The 17,603-nt window shown below is 52.7% G+C and overlaps 1 protein-coding gene across 5 annotated transcripts in view; it reads left to right on the top strand.

Moving 5' to 3' along the window:
• Positions 1–17,603, top strand: part of OLFML2A (olfactomedin like 2A) — a 36,953-nt gene that overhangs the window by 3,889 nt on the left and 15,461 nt on the right. For 3 of the 5 annotated variants that reach the window (XR_009051470.1, XR_009051471.1, XM_057723619.1), the window contains exons 2-4: positions 775–1,122; positions 9,739–10,002; positions 15,343–15,450. Coding sequence is in view for 3 of the 5 variants with exons in the window: in XM_057723619.1 (XP_057579602.1) it covers positions 1,033–1,122; positions 9,739–10,002; positions 15,343–15,450 (462 nt within the window). In the remaining 2 variants the exon portion in view is untranslated. Of the gene's footprint in view, positions 1–774; positions 1,123–2,240; positions 2,296–9,738; positions 10,003–15,342; positions 15,451–17,603 lie in introns of those variants that run through there. The other 2 variants (XM_057723621.1, XM_057723620.1) reach the window with 2 other exon arrangements.

Here is a 17,603-nt window from a genome sequence, read left to right as displayed (position 1 = left end):
AGTGTGAAGAGGAAAGAAATGGGGGGTCCAATCCCTGCCCCCCCCCCCCCCCACACACACACAAGGGCGTGCACAGAGGCAGAAGGACCTGCAAAAGTGACTGAGGAGGGAGTCCGGGTGAGATCCGCGGGAAAATTCGAGAGAAGGGAGTTGGAGAAAAGGGCGTGATCAAGAGCTGTCGATTCTGAGAGGGTAGAGAGGTGCCGCCTTGGGTTCGGTTACAGGAGGTCCCAGAGACCCAAATAAGGCATCTATAGAGAGACCGAAGACCCCTGGAGCGAAGGGATGGGCAGGGAATTTGAGGAGTGGCGACCACAGATGGCTCCTCGGGAAAGTTTTGTTGCCTAGGCAGCGGAGAAACGAGGCGCTCCCTCAGGCGAATGGCGAGGGTGTTTAAAAGGTTGGAGCTCCTGGAGTTTAGTTGGGAGTTGACAGGAGGAATCTCGGAGGGAGGAAGAAATGGAACATGCAGGAGAGAAGGATCTGAGCCTTGAGAAGGGTAGAGCTCAAAGGTCGGGGTGTTTGGAGAGCTCAAAGGCTCGCCTGCCCTAGAAACATTACTCATCTGAACTTTACAACCAACTCCAAAAGGAAAGCACTATTTTCCCCATTTAACAGACGAGGAAACTAAAACTCAAAAGAGGTGAAGAAACATGTCCAAGGTCCCGTATCTCAAAGAACAGGACCTCACTCGGTGTGGGGAGCCCGCCCTCTTCTCACTGCCCCCGCTGCTTCTGCGGGCTCCGAACAAGACCCTTTTTTGTGTCCTTGCAGGGATGCCCTTTAGAGAGCCGCCCAGTGGCGAAGAGGCCCGGCTGAGAGCGGGCCCGCGGAGTGGGGTGCCCCCCTCCATCCTAGCTCCGCCCCCAGCGGCGCGGGAGGGGGCGCGGGGCGGGGAGCAGCGGGCGGACTGGGGGCGCGCCGCGCGTGTAGGGCTGGCGGCGGCGCCCAGCTCTCAGTGCGACCCGCGCTCCCTGGCGTCCGCGCCTGCTGTCCGTGCCCGCCGTCCTTGCCCGCCTTGCCCGTCCCGCCATGGTCGCAGCCGCCCTCCCGCCCCGGCCGCTGCCGCTGCTGCTGCTGCTGCTGCTGCTGCGCGCCGGCCCGGTGCGCGCCGACAGTAAGGTACGCCCGGCCCTCCGACCCAGGGGCAGCTCGGCGCAGAGCCTGGCGCGAGGGGGCGCTGTGCGGGGGGTGCGGGCCAAGCACGGTGGCTCGGCCGGGAACAGAGGACCAGGAGAGGCGAGACCCGACCTCGGACCTAACAGGGAGGCCGCAGGGGCAGGGACCCCGGGAGAGGAGCGCGTGGAGGAAGAAGCGCTGGAGATGGCAAGGGTGCTTGGGAGCCGAAGCCTTAGGAAGGGGCACTGGACACAGTCCGGTGCGGGGAGGAGATCAGTGCTGAAACCCCGGGCCAGGGCGCTGGGAGCTTGAAGGGGGCGCAGACAGGGAGATGCAGTCCCCCGTCTGGGGAGGGGATTCCCTAGGAGCGCTGGGCAGGGGCAGCCTGGAGATCTGGCTCAAAGTTTCCATGGGAGGCTGACCCACGTGGGGGCAGACCCCAGGTAACTGCTTTCTAACGACTCCTAGGTTTGCAGCAGAGCCTGGGCCAAGGCTTTCAGCCCATAATGGGGACCCAGAGTCCCTCCCCAGTGAACCCAGCTGGGCTGGCCACTCTCCTGACTTATGGTGTTCCTGCCAGAGATCTGACGCACCCTCTAGAGTCTAGAGGACACTGTGTCTCCAGAAGTGATTGAGCTGTTCTCAGTTGTGGCTAAAAGGATCTGCTCTGGTGTCAGGCAGATCTGGGTTCAAATCCCACATCCACCTCTCACCTAGATGATCTTGGGCCATTACCTCTCTGAGCCTCCAATTTCCTCATCTGTAAATATGGGAATAATAACATAGTTCCCGTTCCCTGCAGTTATCTCTAGATGAGTGAGATCAGATCTGGCTAATGCTTAGGACCACTCTGGCACCTAGTGGGTGCCCAATAAATGATACTGTGATTTTGAAATCTTGTCACAAAGACCCCCAAAGGGGGTGAGATCCAGAATGTAGAGAGGAGAAGCACTTAGGGTCAGGCAGAGGAGGGACCCCTTGGGGATGTTCTAGAGATGACCCCATGAAGACTGGGTCAGGACTCGGGAAAAATGAGAGGCAGGAGGGCGGTAGGACCCTTGCAGAGCATGAGAGTAAAAGTGACTTCTCTTGATGTTTCTCCAGCCTCTTTCCTGGGTAGGAGGTGAGGCTGCCCTGTGCACAGGCAAGTAAAGGGCAGAGGCCACTAGCCACGTGGTAAGTATATGAGCAGTGGGCACTGGCGACCCTCAGCCTGAAGATTCAGCTCAGGGTGTGCAAACAAGTGAGCTGCAGTCCTGACCATGTGCTCCAAAGACAAGGAGGGAATGAGTATAATTCCCATTTTACAGATGGGGAAATTGGGGTGTATAGAAAGACAGCTGGCTTGTGAATCAAAAAACCTAGGTTCTGGCCCTTTGTTCTTCTTTGGCTGTGTGACCTTGGGCAAGTCACTGCCTGTTTCTGGACCTCAGTTCCCCCACCTGGAAAACATTGTCTCCCCAACTTCCCTTCCATATAGGGCCTTCTAGGAGTCCCTGACCTGGCTCAGGTAGGGGAACAAGTGAGCAAAAACCCCCAGGTAACCTGATCAACACTTTGCCACCTCTCATCTCTCTGGCTGGGAGGAATATTTGGTCTTGGGCATCCTCTGAGCAATGCAGAGGGCTGTAGAACTTGTGGGGGAGGACTCACATTCAGAGCAAAGCAAAGACAAAGAAAACCCAACACCCTGTTTATGTAGTGAGTCAGCCAAACACTTGCTAGGTTGGGGGTGTGTGTATGTTTAGTTGTCCCAGGGCAAGCTGGGGCTGGTGGGGTGAGGAGGCACATCCTAGAGTTTGGAGGATGAAGCAGCTGGGGGACTCAGCACAGCCCTCCCCCAGACACCTCCCACCCCATGCCACTCAGCCAGCTGGGAAAAATAAAAATCAAGTGATGGGTGAATTTACTCCGCATTCCTCAGCACAGCCGGACTCCTGCTGGCTCTGCAGAGAGAGCTGTTTTCATTATCACCCTCCCTCCCCCAACAATCCTTCCTCTTCAAGCCTGCCCTGTTTTCTGAGGGTGAGGGGAGAGCCCTTTGGAGGGCTGCTCTGGGATTTGAAGTCTATCTAGGGCCCTAAAGGGTTAAGTTGGCCCCTCCTGAGACTTCCTGCTCCTGGGAGGTCCAGCCTCCCCTTCTGCCCAGTACTTTCAGGGGTACCGGGGCGGCTCAACCCCAGTACTCACCACGGAACTCTGTGGTCTCCACCAGCTCCTCGCGCGGGTGTTTTCATTTTGTGTTTATAACAAAGTCTCTCCTAAACAGGACTTGGGGTTTCCATCTAAGGAAGTGCTTTGCCCAGCTTGGGAGTGGGAGGAGCTCACAGCGTCACTGGCATTTCTGAGAGGCTGCCCAGTGTGGAGGTTAGGATGCACAGATAGGTAACCACATGACACCCAGGCACAGCACCAGAGACCTCTGGGAACCTACTTTTTGCTGCATATCCTTGGAATGTGGCACAGAATTCCCCATCTCTACCTCAGTTTCCCCATCTGTGAAAAGGCTGCTGGCACCTCACTTCCTCCATGCATCCAAGGCTGGGAAGAGGGTCTTTGGTCAGCCCTGCCGCTGATCAGAGGCCCGAGGACAGAGGGGAGGCCAAAGCCTGTGGAAGCTGGGCCAGGGGAGCATGAGGGGCTGGTGCAAGCAGGTGGTGGTGTCCCAGGCTGGATCAGATGTTCCAGGCCAGGCCAGTCCCGGAGGCTTAGGTGTTGCTGCTCCTCCGCTCAGGGACTTCCACCTGTGGGTGTAATTGGAAATAGGCTCCGGAGCAGACAAAGGCTGCACAGTGATGGAGTCCTCCTTCTGCACGCAAAGAGTATGGAGCCAAGGCCGGCCCCACAGGGTCTCTCTGCAGGGAAGGTCTTGCCCCATCTCTCCTGTTGGCTGGGGCACGTGAAGAGCATCCTGGGTGCCAAGCCCCCTGCCCAGGATTTACATTCAGGATCTTACACAACACTCTGAGATTTCAGTGGTCCCTCCCCACTTGACAAACTTGAACACTGAGGCTCAAAAGAGTCAGGGGCTGCTCAGAAATGCAAGACAGGGAACTTGGGCAGTTTGGAGATTCCTGGGGCTCCAGGATTCTCAGTCTTTTGTGGGCATCCAAATACCTGGGGAACCTGAGAGAGTCTGAGTCAAGGGGTGTGGAGTAAGTTCAGGGCATCTGCATTTTCCAAGTCATTCCACCCCAGGGAATTCTGAGGCACATCCCCCAGTTGAGAACTCATGGAGGTTTGTGGAGCAAGAGAATAACAGATCATCAAAGAGGAGCTTTTGGAAGGTTGAGCCAGCAAAGAGGAGGCTCCTGTATTGTCCAGGTGGCAGTTAATGCAACCTGAGCTCGGGCTGTGGCCGGGAAGTGGAGACCAAGGGATTAAGATAGGAGATGTTTAGAATGAAGCATTGGAAGAACGTAACTGATGGGTTCTAGAGTAAGGAGGCTCAGAGACCTGGGTTAGGTGGGAGGGTAGGTAGACACGGGTTTGGGAGAAGATGCTGAGCCCAGTTTGGGGAGGATTAAGTTTGGGGTGCCTCCAGAGGGAGGTGCCCAGCTGACCGTGGGCCCTAGGGGAGGTCTCTGCCTGCAGGAGGACATGGAAACTACCTCTCAGTGAATCTGGGCTGGCCATAAGAGAAGAGGGAAGGAGGCACAATTTGAATCTGTTCTGTTTCTAGAATATTTTATAGGTTGAACTGCCTCTTCCCCATTCTGGCCAGATTTATCCATCTCTCTTCAGAAATACCAAATACGCCTTCTTGCCATCTTATTGTGGGATTTCCTTGAAAATAGCTTTTTAAGCACAAGTCACCCACACTTCTGGGGGCTCTGACAGCAGTGTGTGCTGAGCGAGGCTGCAGGGAGAGATGGGGGGTTGAGGCAGGGACTTTCCTGCTTGGCAGCAAATCCACCCCTCAAGCCGAGGGCAAGGTGGATCAGGCCCAGTGGGAGCCCCGTTTCAGGCCCCCTGCCCCACCAAGGCCTAATGCAGGGCCACCATCTCTGTCGCAGCACCGTTGCTGGTAGAGAAGCCCTTGCCTGGTGACTACTGGTGGCCGTAAGAGGAAGAGCATGTGAACTAAATTTTGGAGTCAGGCTGTGCTGTGTGACCCTGGGCAAGCCCCTTGTCTTCTCTGATGCTCAGGTTTCTCCTCTGCTAGATGGGGTTGTGGTGAGAGCAAAGAGGTAGAAAATGATGTACAAATGTGAGGGAGGGTTATTGGCAGCAACTTCAATAGCAAGTAGAGAGCAGTTCTATGCCGGGCGCTCTGCATGCACTGATTCATTTTAGCCTCGGGACAAGCGTATGAGCAAAGGACAGTTATCCTCCCCATTTTACAGAGGAGGAAGCTGAGGTTCAGAGGGATCAAGGCCATGCAGAGAGGACATGTGGGAGCTGGGATTTGAGCCCAGGCGTGGCTCCTTTCCATGGTGCTCTGCTGCCTCCAGTCAAGCACCACAGGACGTAGTAACCACAGGAGGTGGGGCCCTGGCTGGGTTCCTGGCAGCTGGGGCTGGAGCAGAGGCCCTCTTCCGACTCAATTCCTGACTCCTGGCCTGTGGCTGCCCCCGTCAGGACATAGCACCTCATCTGAGGAGGGAAGGAATGTTGCAGTCTGATGTGGAGGCTGCTGCTGGTGGGATGGGCGTTGGATTATGGGTGGGTCCCAAGGAAAAGGCCTCTCTGGCCTGGCCACACAGAACAAACCCACATCCACTTACTGGGCTCTTAGCCCCACTGGGGGAGTGGGTGGGGGTGGCTAGGGGTTCCAGCAGAGCTGGGAAGGGGGCCCAGAAGTCTCAAAGAGAAGGCAGGCTGACAGCACTAGTGGGGATCTAAAGAATGCACAGCATCCGAGCCCGGCTATCAGCGTTCACAGGCGGCGAGAACTGCCCAGCAGGGCCCAGGGTACACTTCACTCACCAAGGACCCAGGACAAAGCTTCCACCCATAGCCACCTCCTTCCCCACCCTCCTCATCCCCCAGGGGAGAGCAAGTCTACTCATCTTGGGCTCTGATCCCCGTGAACAAGTCATGTGATGGCTCCAGGGCGATTTCCTCATCTGGAGGACACTGCTAAGAATATCTACCAATGCACCCACGTGGAGAAACAAAGGGATAAACAAGCCCATCAGGATTATTGGCAGTAATAATAACAACTACAACATATTCCTGGTATTCCGTCTCTCTGTCCTTACACAGTCCTTTGTTGGGTACCCACGAGCAGTACCCTCATTTTACAGATGAGAAAACTGAAGCACAGAGAAGTTAAGTAATCTACCCAAGAACACACAGCTGTAGGTGGCCCATGGCTGTGTTCCTAAGCACTGCCCCACACTTCCCCAGCATTCAGTGAGTTCTCAGTGCATGTCTCCTCCCTGGGCTCTGCACCCCAGGCTTGCCTCCTCCATGCACTGTCTCTCCACAGAGCGGCCTGAGTGAGCGTCCCATGATCCAGATCTGACCCTGGCTCTCTCCTGCTTAAAACCCTTCCATGACTCTCCAGTGTTTTCAGGAAGAAGCCCAGATCCTCAGTCAGCTTTCAGGGCCCTCCACAAGGTGGGCTCTGCCACCCCCAGCCTTACCTCCTGCCACCCAGGCTCTCTGCAGGCACCAGCCAGAGTGAACCTCCTCTAAGCCCACAAGTGCCAGGCCCTTGCTTGTCTTTGCGTATCTGACTCGCTCTCCCTGGACTGCTCTACTCATGCTTAGAGATGTTCCCTGGGGTGCCTTCTTCCAAGAACTCTTTATGGGTGTTTTTCTCTGTGATCTCAGAGCTCAGTACATCAGCTTCTCCCATGGCTGAGAAGGTCAAGGATGTACTTCTATCTATTTCTTCTGCACCTCCAGCTATAACCCAGAGTCTGGCTGAGGCCAGGGGCTCAAGCAGTTGTCTGAGGGCTCTGAGAAAAGATGGAGTGCCTACTGCCCTTCCCCAGAGGGCACTGGGACACTCATTGGGGCCGAGCTTGGCAGAAAGCCCAAGGGAGCCTTGAACTCACCTGGGTCCTGGTGGCTTCAGTGAGAGCTTAGTAGCCATGAGGCCTGGGGTGTTGGTTTGTTGATTGAGCCATAAATAGCTGTGTCCTGAGAGCCTGGAGCCCAGGATGGGCTGGCTGAACAAGCTAGGGGAATGGCTGATCAGGGCTCCCAGATCCCAGCTTGCCTGTGAGGTCAAGGCAGGCTGGAGGCAGTGATTGAGCCTGGCACCTGCCACTGATCTCACGGAGCTGACTCCTACAGGCACAAAGTCTTGCTGCTCCCAGTGACCAGTGACCACACTTAGACACTGGGTGTGTGGAATTGAAGGAAAAGGGAGGAGGGAAGGGAAAGCACTAAACGGAGGTCATGTTATCTCATTTGAGCCTCACTATGAGGAGGCTGTTATGGAGAGTCATCCATTTTACCACTGAGGGAATGAGGCTCAGAGAGGCTATGTAACCTGTTTAAGGTCACACAGGATTTGGGGGAACAGATTTATAGGAGAAGGAGCATAGAACAGTGATGTCTGTTTGGAGTCAGGTCCAAAGCTGGATGTTCCCAGTCGAAGCTGTGTGAACTCGGACATGTGACTTCACCTCTCCGAGCCTCTGTTTCTTTAGCTGTATTAATAATGGCTCACACTTAAGACACACTTACTATTGCTAGGCTCTGTTCTTTCCCAATAGTAGCTCATTTAATCCTCACAACAACTCCGTGAGGCAGGAGCCCATTTTACAAATGAGGAAACAGAGGCACAGAAAAATTGGGTTGCCCACAATCTCACAGTTACTAACCTAGGCTCCAGACACCAAGCTCTTAGCCCTGTGCTCTAGACTGTAAAATGCGGGCTTGTTTATCCAACAGATATTTTCAGAGCTCCTACTATCACCCAGACCGGCACTGCTCTGCGGATATAGGAAAGGAACTAGACAAAGTCCCTGCCTCTAATGGTGCCTTCAGTAGAGTAGAGGAGACAAAAAAATAAGCAAACACAGATATGATATTTCAGATGGTAATACGTGCAATAAGGAAAAGCAAAGCCACTAGATAAAGGGACAGAGAGTAATGGGAGGCATGTAGTCAGGGAAGTCTTCTCAGAGGAGTAATGTGTAAGTTAATGTGAGGGAATGAACTCAGGGAATATCAAAGGGGTAGGGGTTTCAGGATGAGGGTACCAAATCTGCAAAGACCCTGAGGCCGGAGTGGAGTGAAGGACAGAGTGGCAAGAAGAGGCACTTGGGGGAGGGTGTCAGCTCACATAGGCCTTGAAGGCCAGGGTGAGGACTTTAGAGGTAACAATACCCCCCAAACACAGATATTATTAAGGGTGTAATGCACGTGAAACCTGGGATGTAGTAAGTGCTCAATAAAAGGTCTCCATTTATATTTTTTACTATTGTGGCAAAATACACATAACATAAAATTTACCGCTTTAACCATTTTAAAGTGTACAACTCAGTGGCATTTACGTAGTACATTCATAATGTTGTGCAACCATTGCCACTACCTAGTTCCAGAACATTTTCATCACTCCAAAAGGAAACCCGGTACCCAGTAAGCAGACATTCCCCATTTGTTCCTCTCTCTAAATCCTGGGAACCGCTAATCTGCTTTTTCTCTCTATGGATTTGCCTGTTCTGGATATTAATATAAATGCAATCATGGGACTTCCCTGGTAGTGCAGTGGTTAAGAATCTGCCTGACAATGCAGGGGACACGGGTTGGAAGACGATCCCACATGCCGCGGAGCAACTAAGCCCATGCGCCACAACTACTGAGCCTGTGCTGTAGAGCCCGTGTTCTGCAACAAGAGAAGCCACCACAATGAGAAGCCCATGCACCACAAGGAAGAGTAGCCCCCCACTCTCTGCAACTAGAGAAAGCCTGCATGCAGCAACAAAGACCCAATGCAGCCAATAAATTAATTAATCAATTAAAAAAATAAATGCAGCCATATAGGGACTTCCCTGGCAGTCTAGTGGTTAGGACTCTGCACTTTCACTGCCCTGGGTCCAGATTCGATCCCTGGTCAGGGAACTAAGATCCTGCAAGCCATGTGGTGAGGAAAAAAAAACAAAACAAAAAGAATCATACAATATGTGACCTTCTGCGCCTGGCTTCTTCATTTATTATATTTTTCATGGTTCATCCATGTTGTAGCATGTATCAGTAACTTCATTCCTTTTTATGGCTGAATCATATTCCATTGTGGGGATATACCACACCTTTACGCATTCATCAGCTGATGGACTTTTGGGTTGTTTCTACCTTGTGGTGATTGTGAACGGTGCTGCTGTGAACATTCCTGTACAAGTCCTTGTTTGAACATCTGTTTTCAATTCTTTAGGTATACACCCAGGGGAGTAGAATTATTGGGTCACGTGGTAATTCCATGTTTAACTTATTGAGAAACAGCCAAACTGTCACAGCAGCATTACTCTTTTCACTGTTGTTATTATTATAAGGGCTCTATTTCCTTGTAAGGAAATTTATTTCCTTCTCATTCCACTCTAACTGTGCCCCCAAAGGCCGGGGGGCCGGATCCTGCTACCTGTCCCCCCACCCCTTCTCTCCCCGCCTCTCCCTCTCCCCCCAGCGCTGGCCTTCGGCTCACCCAGGCCCCTCTTGCAGGTGTTCGGGGATGTGGACCAGGTGCGCATGACCTCGGAGGGCTCCGATTGCCGCTGCAAGTGCATCATGCGGCCCCTGAGCAAGGACGCGTGCAGCCGAGTGCGCAGCGGGCGGGCGCGAGTGGAGGACTTCTACACCGTGGAGACGGTGAGCTCCGGCACCGACTGCCGCTGCTCCTGCACCGCGCCGCCCTCCTCGCTCAACCCCTGCGAGAATGAGTGGAAGATGGAGAAACTCAAGAAACAAGCACCTGAGCTCCTCAAGGTAGACTTCCTGGCGTAGAGGCTGGGATGGGACCCCCCTCCTCCTGTGTGAACATCTAGCATAGTGTGGCGGCGGGCTGTCCCTCCGATGAAAAGGCCACACGTTCTAAGACAGGGGCTGTTCTCACCCCATTTCACAGGTGAGGAAACAGAGGCTCCCTGAGAGGAAAGCACTTCCTGCCTAAGACTGTTAGGCCAGTCAGTGATGGAGGCAGCATTCTTTGCCTAGTTTACCTGAATAGAGCCCTTTACCATCTAGTACCATCTATCCCAGTGTCCTATTTTACCCAAACCAGGTCATCTGTCAGCACCTGCATGTAGTATTTTAAATTTTTAAATTTTGTGGCAGTTGATTGTTTTTAATGTGATAACATTTCCCATATTCACATACCACCTTCGTGCCAGATGTTGTGCTAAGCTCTTTTTTTTTTTTCACAGTATTTCTCTAAATTCTTAAACCATTCTGTGAAATATGGGATCTTTGTCCTCCTTTTATAAGCAAGAAAACTGAGGCTCAGAGAAGTTAGGTAGCTGGCTCAACTCTCGCATAATGACACGCAGCCTCAAGTCTATACTATATTTTTATGTGAATTTTGTGCTTATAACCCTACATCCCATCATAGGACGATTAGAAAGTGGCCCTGCCTCTGGACAACACAGCCCCATGCTGGGCCCACCACCAGGATCCACGGCTTGGATAGGCATACGCCGGGAGATCTCCAGGCACATTTGTGCCATTCACACCATGCGCAACTCCGTGCTTGGTGGGCCTGGTGGGGCTGGGATTTGAACTCAGGTCCTGCTATGTCCAAAGCAGGTGTTCTAAATCATCCTGCTCTCCTGTCTTCCTTTTTGTAATAGCCCAGATAATTTCATGGAATTTCATGGCTTTTGAGAGGCTCTTTTTCTTTTAGGATTTCTTCCAAACGTGTGTCTACTTTGCCCTTTTAGTGTCAAGAACTGTGAAGTTGACTGAGAAGTTACCCTATTTGTAAGCTAACAAGTTAACCTGCCAGTTTCATGCATGCTGGCAGAAGACACAAGCCAGAGACAAAGGACTTTATTACTGATGGTCTCCACTTGCACTGGTTCTCCCACTCACTTCCCATGGGGTGATGCAGTGAGGGCCACATAACACCTGCACACACAGTGGGATGTTTTCCAAGAGAGGAGCCCCAACTTAGAGAATCCAGATCTCTTATAACGCGCACCAAGCGCATCTTCCCCACTCCAGCGGGAAACACTCTCTAGAGGCTCGAAGGCTGTTCACTGTAAAACAGGATGGCCTGGACCAAGGACAGTCAGTGCCTCTGTGGGCAAGACGCAGAAAAGCAAGAGGCCCGGGAAGAATTATCTCCCAACATTTGGCTAAAAATGTTTTCTTCAGATTTAACTTTAGTTTTATTTTTGTAACAACTGGATGGATACCAAAATTCTCAAAGTTGGGAGGGGGTGAGGAGGCTGAATTTTAGGCCAAGTGGCCTCTTGACATCTTGGCAGTTCCTGGACCACACTGTCTCCCAAACCCACTAGGGCACTGCAGACTCCAGGCACTGAAGCCATACGCCAGTATTCAGTTACAGGGACAAACCCAACTTTTGCTCAAATCCACTTCTCAACAACTGAATTGTAAGCATACTTGGCATGAGGGTAGACAAAACCTTTTCCTAAATGCTGGCTAATTTAATCCTTGCTACAACCCTTTGGAGAGGGAACTTGTGTTCCCAGCTTTACTTGGGGGAGGAATCTGAGGCCCAGAGAGGAACTGTGACTTGCCTAAGATAATGCAGCAAGACATTGGCAGCACTAAGATTTGAACCCAGGAGTTCTCTACTGTGTCCCCTTGCCCAGTGGAGAGGTTACTGGGTAGTCCTCTCAGCCGGGAGCTGTCTCTTAGGCCTTTCGGTGCACAGCAGCCATTGGGGGCTTTTAATTCAGCCTTATAGGACCGGAGTGGGGCAGTGGTGGGATTAACCCAGCAGGTGGGGTCGTAGATACTCTGCCTCCTTGATACTTGATACTGTAGAAGTAGGGGTGAGTACCCCAGAGGTACCCAGAGAGCCCCAAGAGGAGAAGGGGACAGAGGCGGTAGCATACAGGGCTGAGGCCTCTCTCATTTGGCTTGGCTCCCCCTCCATCAGTGGGCAGCCCCCCAGGAAAGGAGGTTAGCGGAAGCCACTCTGGAGATGGACAGGGCACACCCACCCTATACCCGCCCCTTGTCTCTACCCCAACCCTTCCTCTCAAGTTAAGAACTACAACTGTGGTTCAGCCTTAGTTGCATGGCGCTGAGTAGGAAGGATGGGATTCTAGATCCCCTTTCTTGGGGAGATTGGCTGCAGGGGGGCATGTCTCTCACCTCTTCACTCCTTTTCCTTCTGAACATGAACTAGACATGGCCCCGCCCTTGAGGAATTCCAGTCCTGTGGGGACACCCCAATAATGGCAATGTGGTCAATGCTGGGCCAGTGGACATCCCAGGAACTGTGGGAACCCAGAGGCGGAGGTAACCTTAGAGTTGGGCTTTGAGGGATGTGCAGGAGTCCCTCAAGCAGAGCAGAAATAAGGACATTCTGGTGAGAGTAAGTGGAGTGGATGTGACCCAGGGTGCCTCCCTGCACTCTCTCTGCCCCAGCCCCACTAGCCACCTGTCAATTCCACACTGTACTTCTCAAACTATATGTGGTGAAAGAACAGTTTTTAAAAAATCTGTCAAGAACTGGGAATTCGTTAGTGGCCCAGTGGTTAGAACTCAGTGCTCTCACTGCCAGGGGTCCGGGTTTGATCCCTGGTCAGGAAACTGAGATCCCACAAGCCTCATGGCTTGGCAAAAAAAAAAAAATCCGTCAAGAACCAATACTTTTGTAAAATACCGTAAAAATGAATTGTTAGAAAAATGAATTGGAATAGAAACAGACATGCAAAATACAAGTCCAGTGTTGTATTGTTAGAGTCCACAGATATAAAATTTCTCTGTCAAATGGCTCTGAACACTTATAAAAGCCTACTCTCGATTTTTGTAATTATCTTATCACAGACTGGTAACGAGAGCTTGGACTGGTGCTGGTCCACAGACCACACTTTGAGTGCTCAAACTCACCATGTCTTCACACCTCCACCTGTTTGTAAGAGCTGATCCCTTTGCCTGGAGTGTCCTTCTCGGGCCATCATTGACTATTTTGTGCTCCTCCTTCGGAGCTCAGTTCAAACAAAACTTCTTCCTGGCAGACTTTACCAACCCACATCCGCTCCCAGACAAGGTCAGTGCCCCGTCGTTAATGACCTGGGCACCTGTGTGTGTTCCCATCTGCGTTCCCTGATCCGGGCACCTCTGTGTTACTCTGCACTCCTTGACAGCCTGTAAAGCAGCAGTCCCCAACCTTTTTGCCACCAGGGACTGGTTTCGTGGAAGACAATTTTTCCATGGATGGGGAGGTGTGTTCAGGCAGTAACGTGAACGATGGGGGGCGGCAGATGAAGCGTCGCTCGCTCACCTCCTGCTGTGCAGCCCAGTTCCTAACAGGCCATGGACCACTCTGTGGACCAGGGGTTGGGGACCCTGCTGTAAAGGACCATGAAGGCTCGTGTCTGTATTGTCATTACTGTCCTTCATGCCTGGCCCAGGGCAAACATTTGCTGAGGCCGAAGAAGGTGGCAGGGGCAGATCAAGGAGGGCTGAAGTGCCAGGCTCGGTAGATAAGAAGCCATACCTGGGCAGTGGGGAGTCACAGCAAGTAGTCTAGCAGGGGAGAGACCCATGGTCAAAGCTGTGCTTTAAGAAGCCAGTTTTGGCAGCCATGAAGGCAGCAGAAGTGAAGCTGGGAGGTCCCGTTTAGCTGCCTGGAAGAGTAATCATGACTGCTGGTGTTCACGAAGCCCTCGCTGTGTGCCCACTCTGAGCCGAGTCCTGTCCAGACGGTACCGCTCTGCTCCGCAACCTGCTGCCCACCTCACAGAGAAGGAAGCTGAGGCCCAGGAGTGTTTCCGTTCATGGCTCTCAAACTGAATTCCACAGAATCCTAGGGGTACCATGCAGCCCCTCGGAGCCTGAACAAGGTTGTAGAGGAGCAGAGAAGACTTGAGGCCCTATCCCTGCTTCCACCAGAGCCCCCACCTCCTTTTTCTGTTTTAGAGATCAGAGTCTACTCAGAGAAGAACTCTCCAGCTTACAACAGCTTGAACACCCCTGGGAGAGTGGGAGTAAAACTGTTGGAAACAGCTGGCAAAGCCCAGACAGGAGTGCTGGGCTGCTCAGGCCCTGAGAATGCATACAGTGGGCTGCAGGAACTGCCCACTAGAAGCAAGGGAAAGCTGATTTCCCAACCGGCCCCTTGTGCCAACTCTTCCCTGACACTCTCGCTGGCATCTTGGCAGGGAAGGATCATATCCTGATGAGGTGTGGCAGAGAGGGGACAGAGAGGGGCAGCTCTGAGCTGGGCAAGGGAGACCTGGCATCTGCCACTGACATGTTGTGCAAGCCCCTCCCCCTCTCTTGGCCTCAGTTTCCCCATCTGAACACAAGACAGGAGCAGTAAAGCATGATAGGAAAGAGGTTTTGGGTTATACCAATCTGGGTTCTGCTTCAGGCTCTACCCTTTAACGTCTGGGTGGCTTTGCCTTCACCTCTCTAAGCAGCAGCTTCCCAATCCGTTAGAAGATAAAGATTATCCAAACCTTATCTTAGGTTGGGAGGCTAGAAGCAGACTCTGAAGCGAGTGACTTGTGTGCAGATGATTTATTATGAAAGTGCTCCCAGGAGAAACTGATACCGAAGTGGGAGGAGCAGCAGCAGGGTTGGGGAGGGAGCGGGGAGGGAAAGAAGCCCAGCAGGGGTGTGGTTTCAGGCCAAGTGCCAGCTTCAGCCCCAGGGGATGCTGGAGTGTAAATGGCAGCTCACTTATCCTACAGGGCTGGGGAGCTGGGCTTCTAAATGCCCACACCAGTCAGGCATTGCCTGCAGGCTGCCCCAGGAGGACATACACTCCCAAGCACTTTGACGGGCAAAGTGGCTCTCTGAAAAGAGTCACGGATACAGGCTATTAAAAGGGAAGCCAAGGTTGGACTCAGAAACAGAAGGAAGGATCCAGGGGATGTGGAGGGAGCTCCTTTGGTGTCCACTACACACCTCATGGGGTTGTTGAGGATTAAGTGAAATGTCTCATTCAAGCCCCTACACAGTGCCTGCCATGTGGGAAGTGCTCAAAAGAGCTGTTCTTGTGATTGTGAGCAGGCTGGGTCTATCCAAGCAGACCATTCTGAGGCTCTGGTGGGGCTCCTTTTTCACCCTCTGTGCCTGGCCACGTGCTGTGCCTTCTCCCTAACCCTCACCCTTCCTGGGCAGCTGCAGTCCATGGTGGATCTCCTGGAGGGCACCTTGTACAGCATGGACCTGATGAAGGTGCACGCCTACGTCAACAAAGTGGCTTCCCAGATGAACACACTGGAAGAGGTAAGGGCAGGGCTTGAGCCAGAGGCCAGGCCAGTGCAGTGATGGTGACCAAGGGCAGTGTCCGAAGGGGCCTGGGCAATTCTGTCTGGACCCTGGTGGCTGGGAGCAGGGAGCTAGGAGGAGATGCAGGCCGCAGGGTCCAGCCTTTGAGGAAGAGGTCTGTCTGGGCCTCAGGGGCCTGCAGGAAGCTGGAAGGCTGGGTGGAGAAACTGAGGCACGTGCTGGTTGTATGAAAGAGGGGCTGGAACTTGCAGCCACGCTGAGTTCGCCAAGATCAGGGCCACATATGGCACACGTCTGGGGCAACCATTCACATGAAACACCAGCCTTGTGCAGGACTGGCCAAGCCCAGTGAGGCCAGGCTTGAGGTAGCATGGCTGTTCAAGGACTCACCTACCATGGAGGCAGAGGTGCTAAGTGTCTTCTCCTGGTCAGGACAAATGTGCTGAAGGGTCGGGTGGGGGAGCGGGGGAGCTGACACTGCCCCTGCGGACAGGGACACAGTTGAGTGAGCGTGGAGATTCAGGCTGCAGGTTTGAGGTTTGCATCTCTGCTGGCACAGCCCGGCCTCCGCCTGTTTCCTGCATCCGGTCCCTGCTGGGCTGCTGGGAGTCTGGGGATATGCAACCGCCAGGAGGGGCCTGAGGGCTTCCTTTCGCAGCTTCCTTTCCAGAGGGAGGGGGCACCTGGGCATCCTGTGCCCCTCGAGGGGACATTAACCCCTTATTCACCCCAGAGTTGGGGTCACAGTGGCTTTAATTATTCAAAAAGTATGTCTTATGTGCCAGGCCCAGTGCCAGCACGGTAGAAAGGTAGGAGTTGTTGAATGTCTACTGTGCACCAGTATTTCCTGTGCATCTAGTACATGCTGGGCTCTCCTGTTGTTGGTTCTACAGTTAGCCTCCTTTGACCTTTCCTCTTGTAATCTTGGGAAATATTAACTCACTTCACGAAACTCTGAGCCAGACAATCTGGAGGGTATATCTGCAGAACCTGGACCAAATCAGAAATGATTTCCGCAGCCACAAAGAAATGATTTTTAAATTATCTTCTGTTTTGCATTATCTGTGCTTTGCTTCTGTTCACTAAGTGATAGCTATGGAAAAAACGAAACAAAACAAAAAAAAAACAAGAAACAGCTTTTGCTAACACTGGGAGAAGGCGGAGAGAACAGCCTCACTTAGGAGGAGCTGGCTTCCTCTGTCTAAGGGGAAACATCGCAGGAGGTCAGGCAACAATTTGGGGTTCCAGCTTCCCTCTGCTTTCTTCCCTTACACCAGTGGTTCTCAACCAGGGGTGATTTTGCTCCCCAGGGGACAGCTGGCAGTATCTGGAGGCATTTCTGGTTGTCACAGTCCGGGGGAGGTGGGTGGCAGATGCTATCAGTTCTAGTGGGCGGAGGCCAGGGATGCTGCTGAACGTGCTACAATGCACAGGACAGCCTACAACACACAGAGGTCAGTAGTGCTGGGGCTGAGAAACCTGCCTGACACAGTTTGCCCTCTGTCTTCGCTGTGTTCCAGGTGGGAGTGGGGCTAGGGGCTGCTACAGCCAGGCAGGGTCCCCCGCAGTAGGGAGACAATGAGGCAGGGCAGGAGAACAAGAGGGGGAGTAAAGGCGAGGCTTGATGCTGTGGGAGGAGCCAACACTGCCCTGGAGAGAAGTGGGAGACTTGGAGACTTAGGAAGGGATCAGAGACCATAGCAAAACCCCACAGAGTTTCATTGTTTGAGTATTTTATAAAAAGGGGGTACTTATGTATTACTTGTGAAATTAAAAGGTAATTTTAAAGTAGCAAAGGATTGGTAGCAACTTAAAAAGTGGATCCATAAGGGTCTGACCAGATGCATTTTGGCCCATCCATACAGTGGCAGAATGTGTTGCCAGTAAAAGGTAAGGGGAGCACTTTATATATAGATATGCAAGAGTTCCCAAGATAGTCTCAAGGGAGAAAGCAAAGTGCAGAGGAAGGAAGGGAAGGAAGGAGGGAGGGAGGAAAAGAAAGAGAGAGAAAGGAGAATTCCCTGGCGGTCCGATGGTTGGGACTCTGTGCTTTCACTGCCGAGGGCTTCAGTCCCTGCCAGGGTTTAGTCCTTGATGGGAAAGTAAGATCCACAAGCCACGTGGCCTGGCCAAGGAAGAGAAAAAAGAAA

The sequence above is a fragment of the Hippopotamus amphibius genome, chromosome 2, assembly GCF_030028045.1.
Source record: "Hippopotamus amphibius kiboko isolate mHipAmp2 chromosome 2, mHipAmp2.hap2, whole genome shotgun sequence".
NCBI lineage: Eukaryota > Metazoa > Chordata > Mammalia > Artiodactyla > Hippopotamidae > Hippopotamus > Hippopotamus amphibius.
This window is presented reverse-complemented; position numbering and strand designations above follow the sequence as displayed.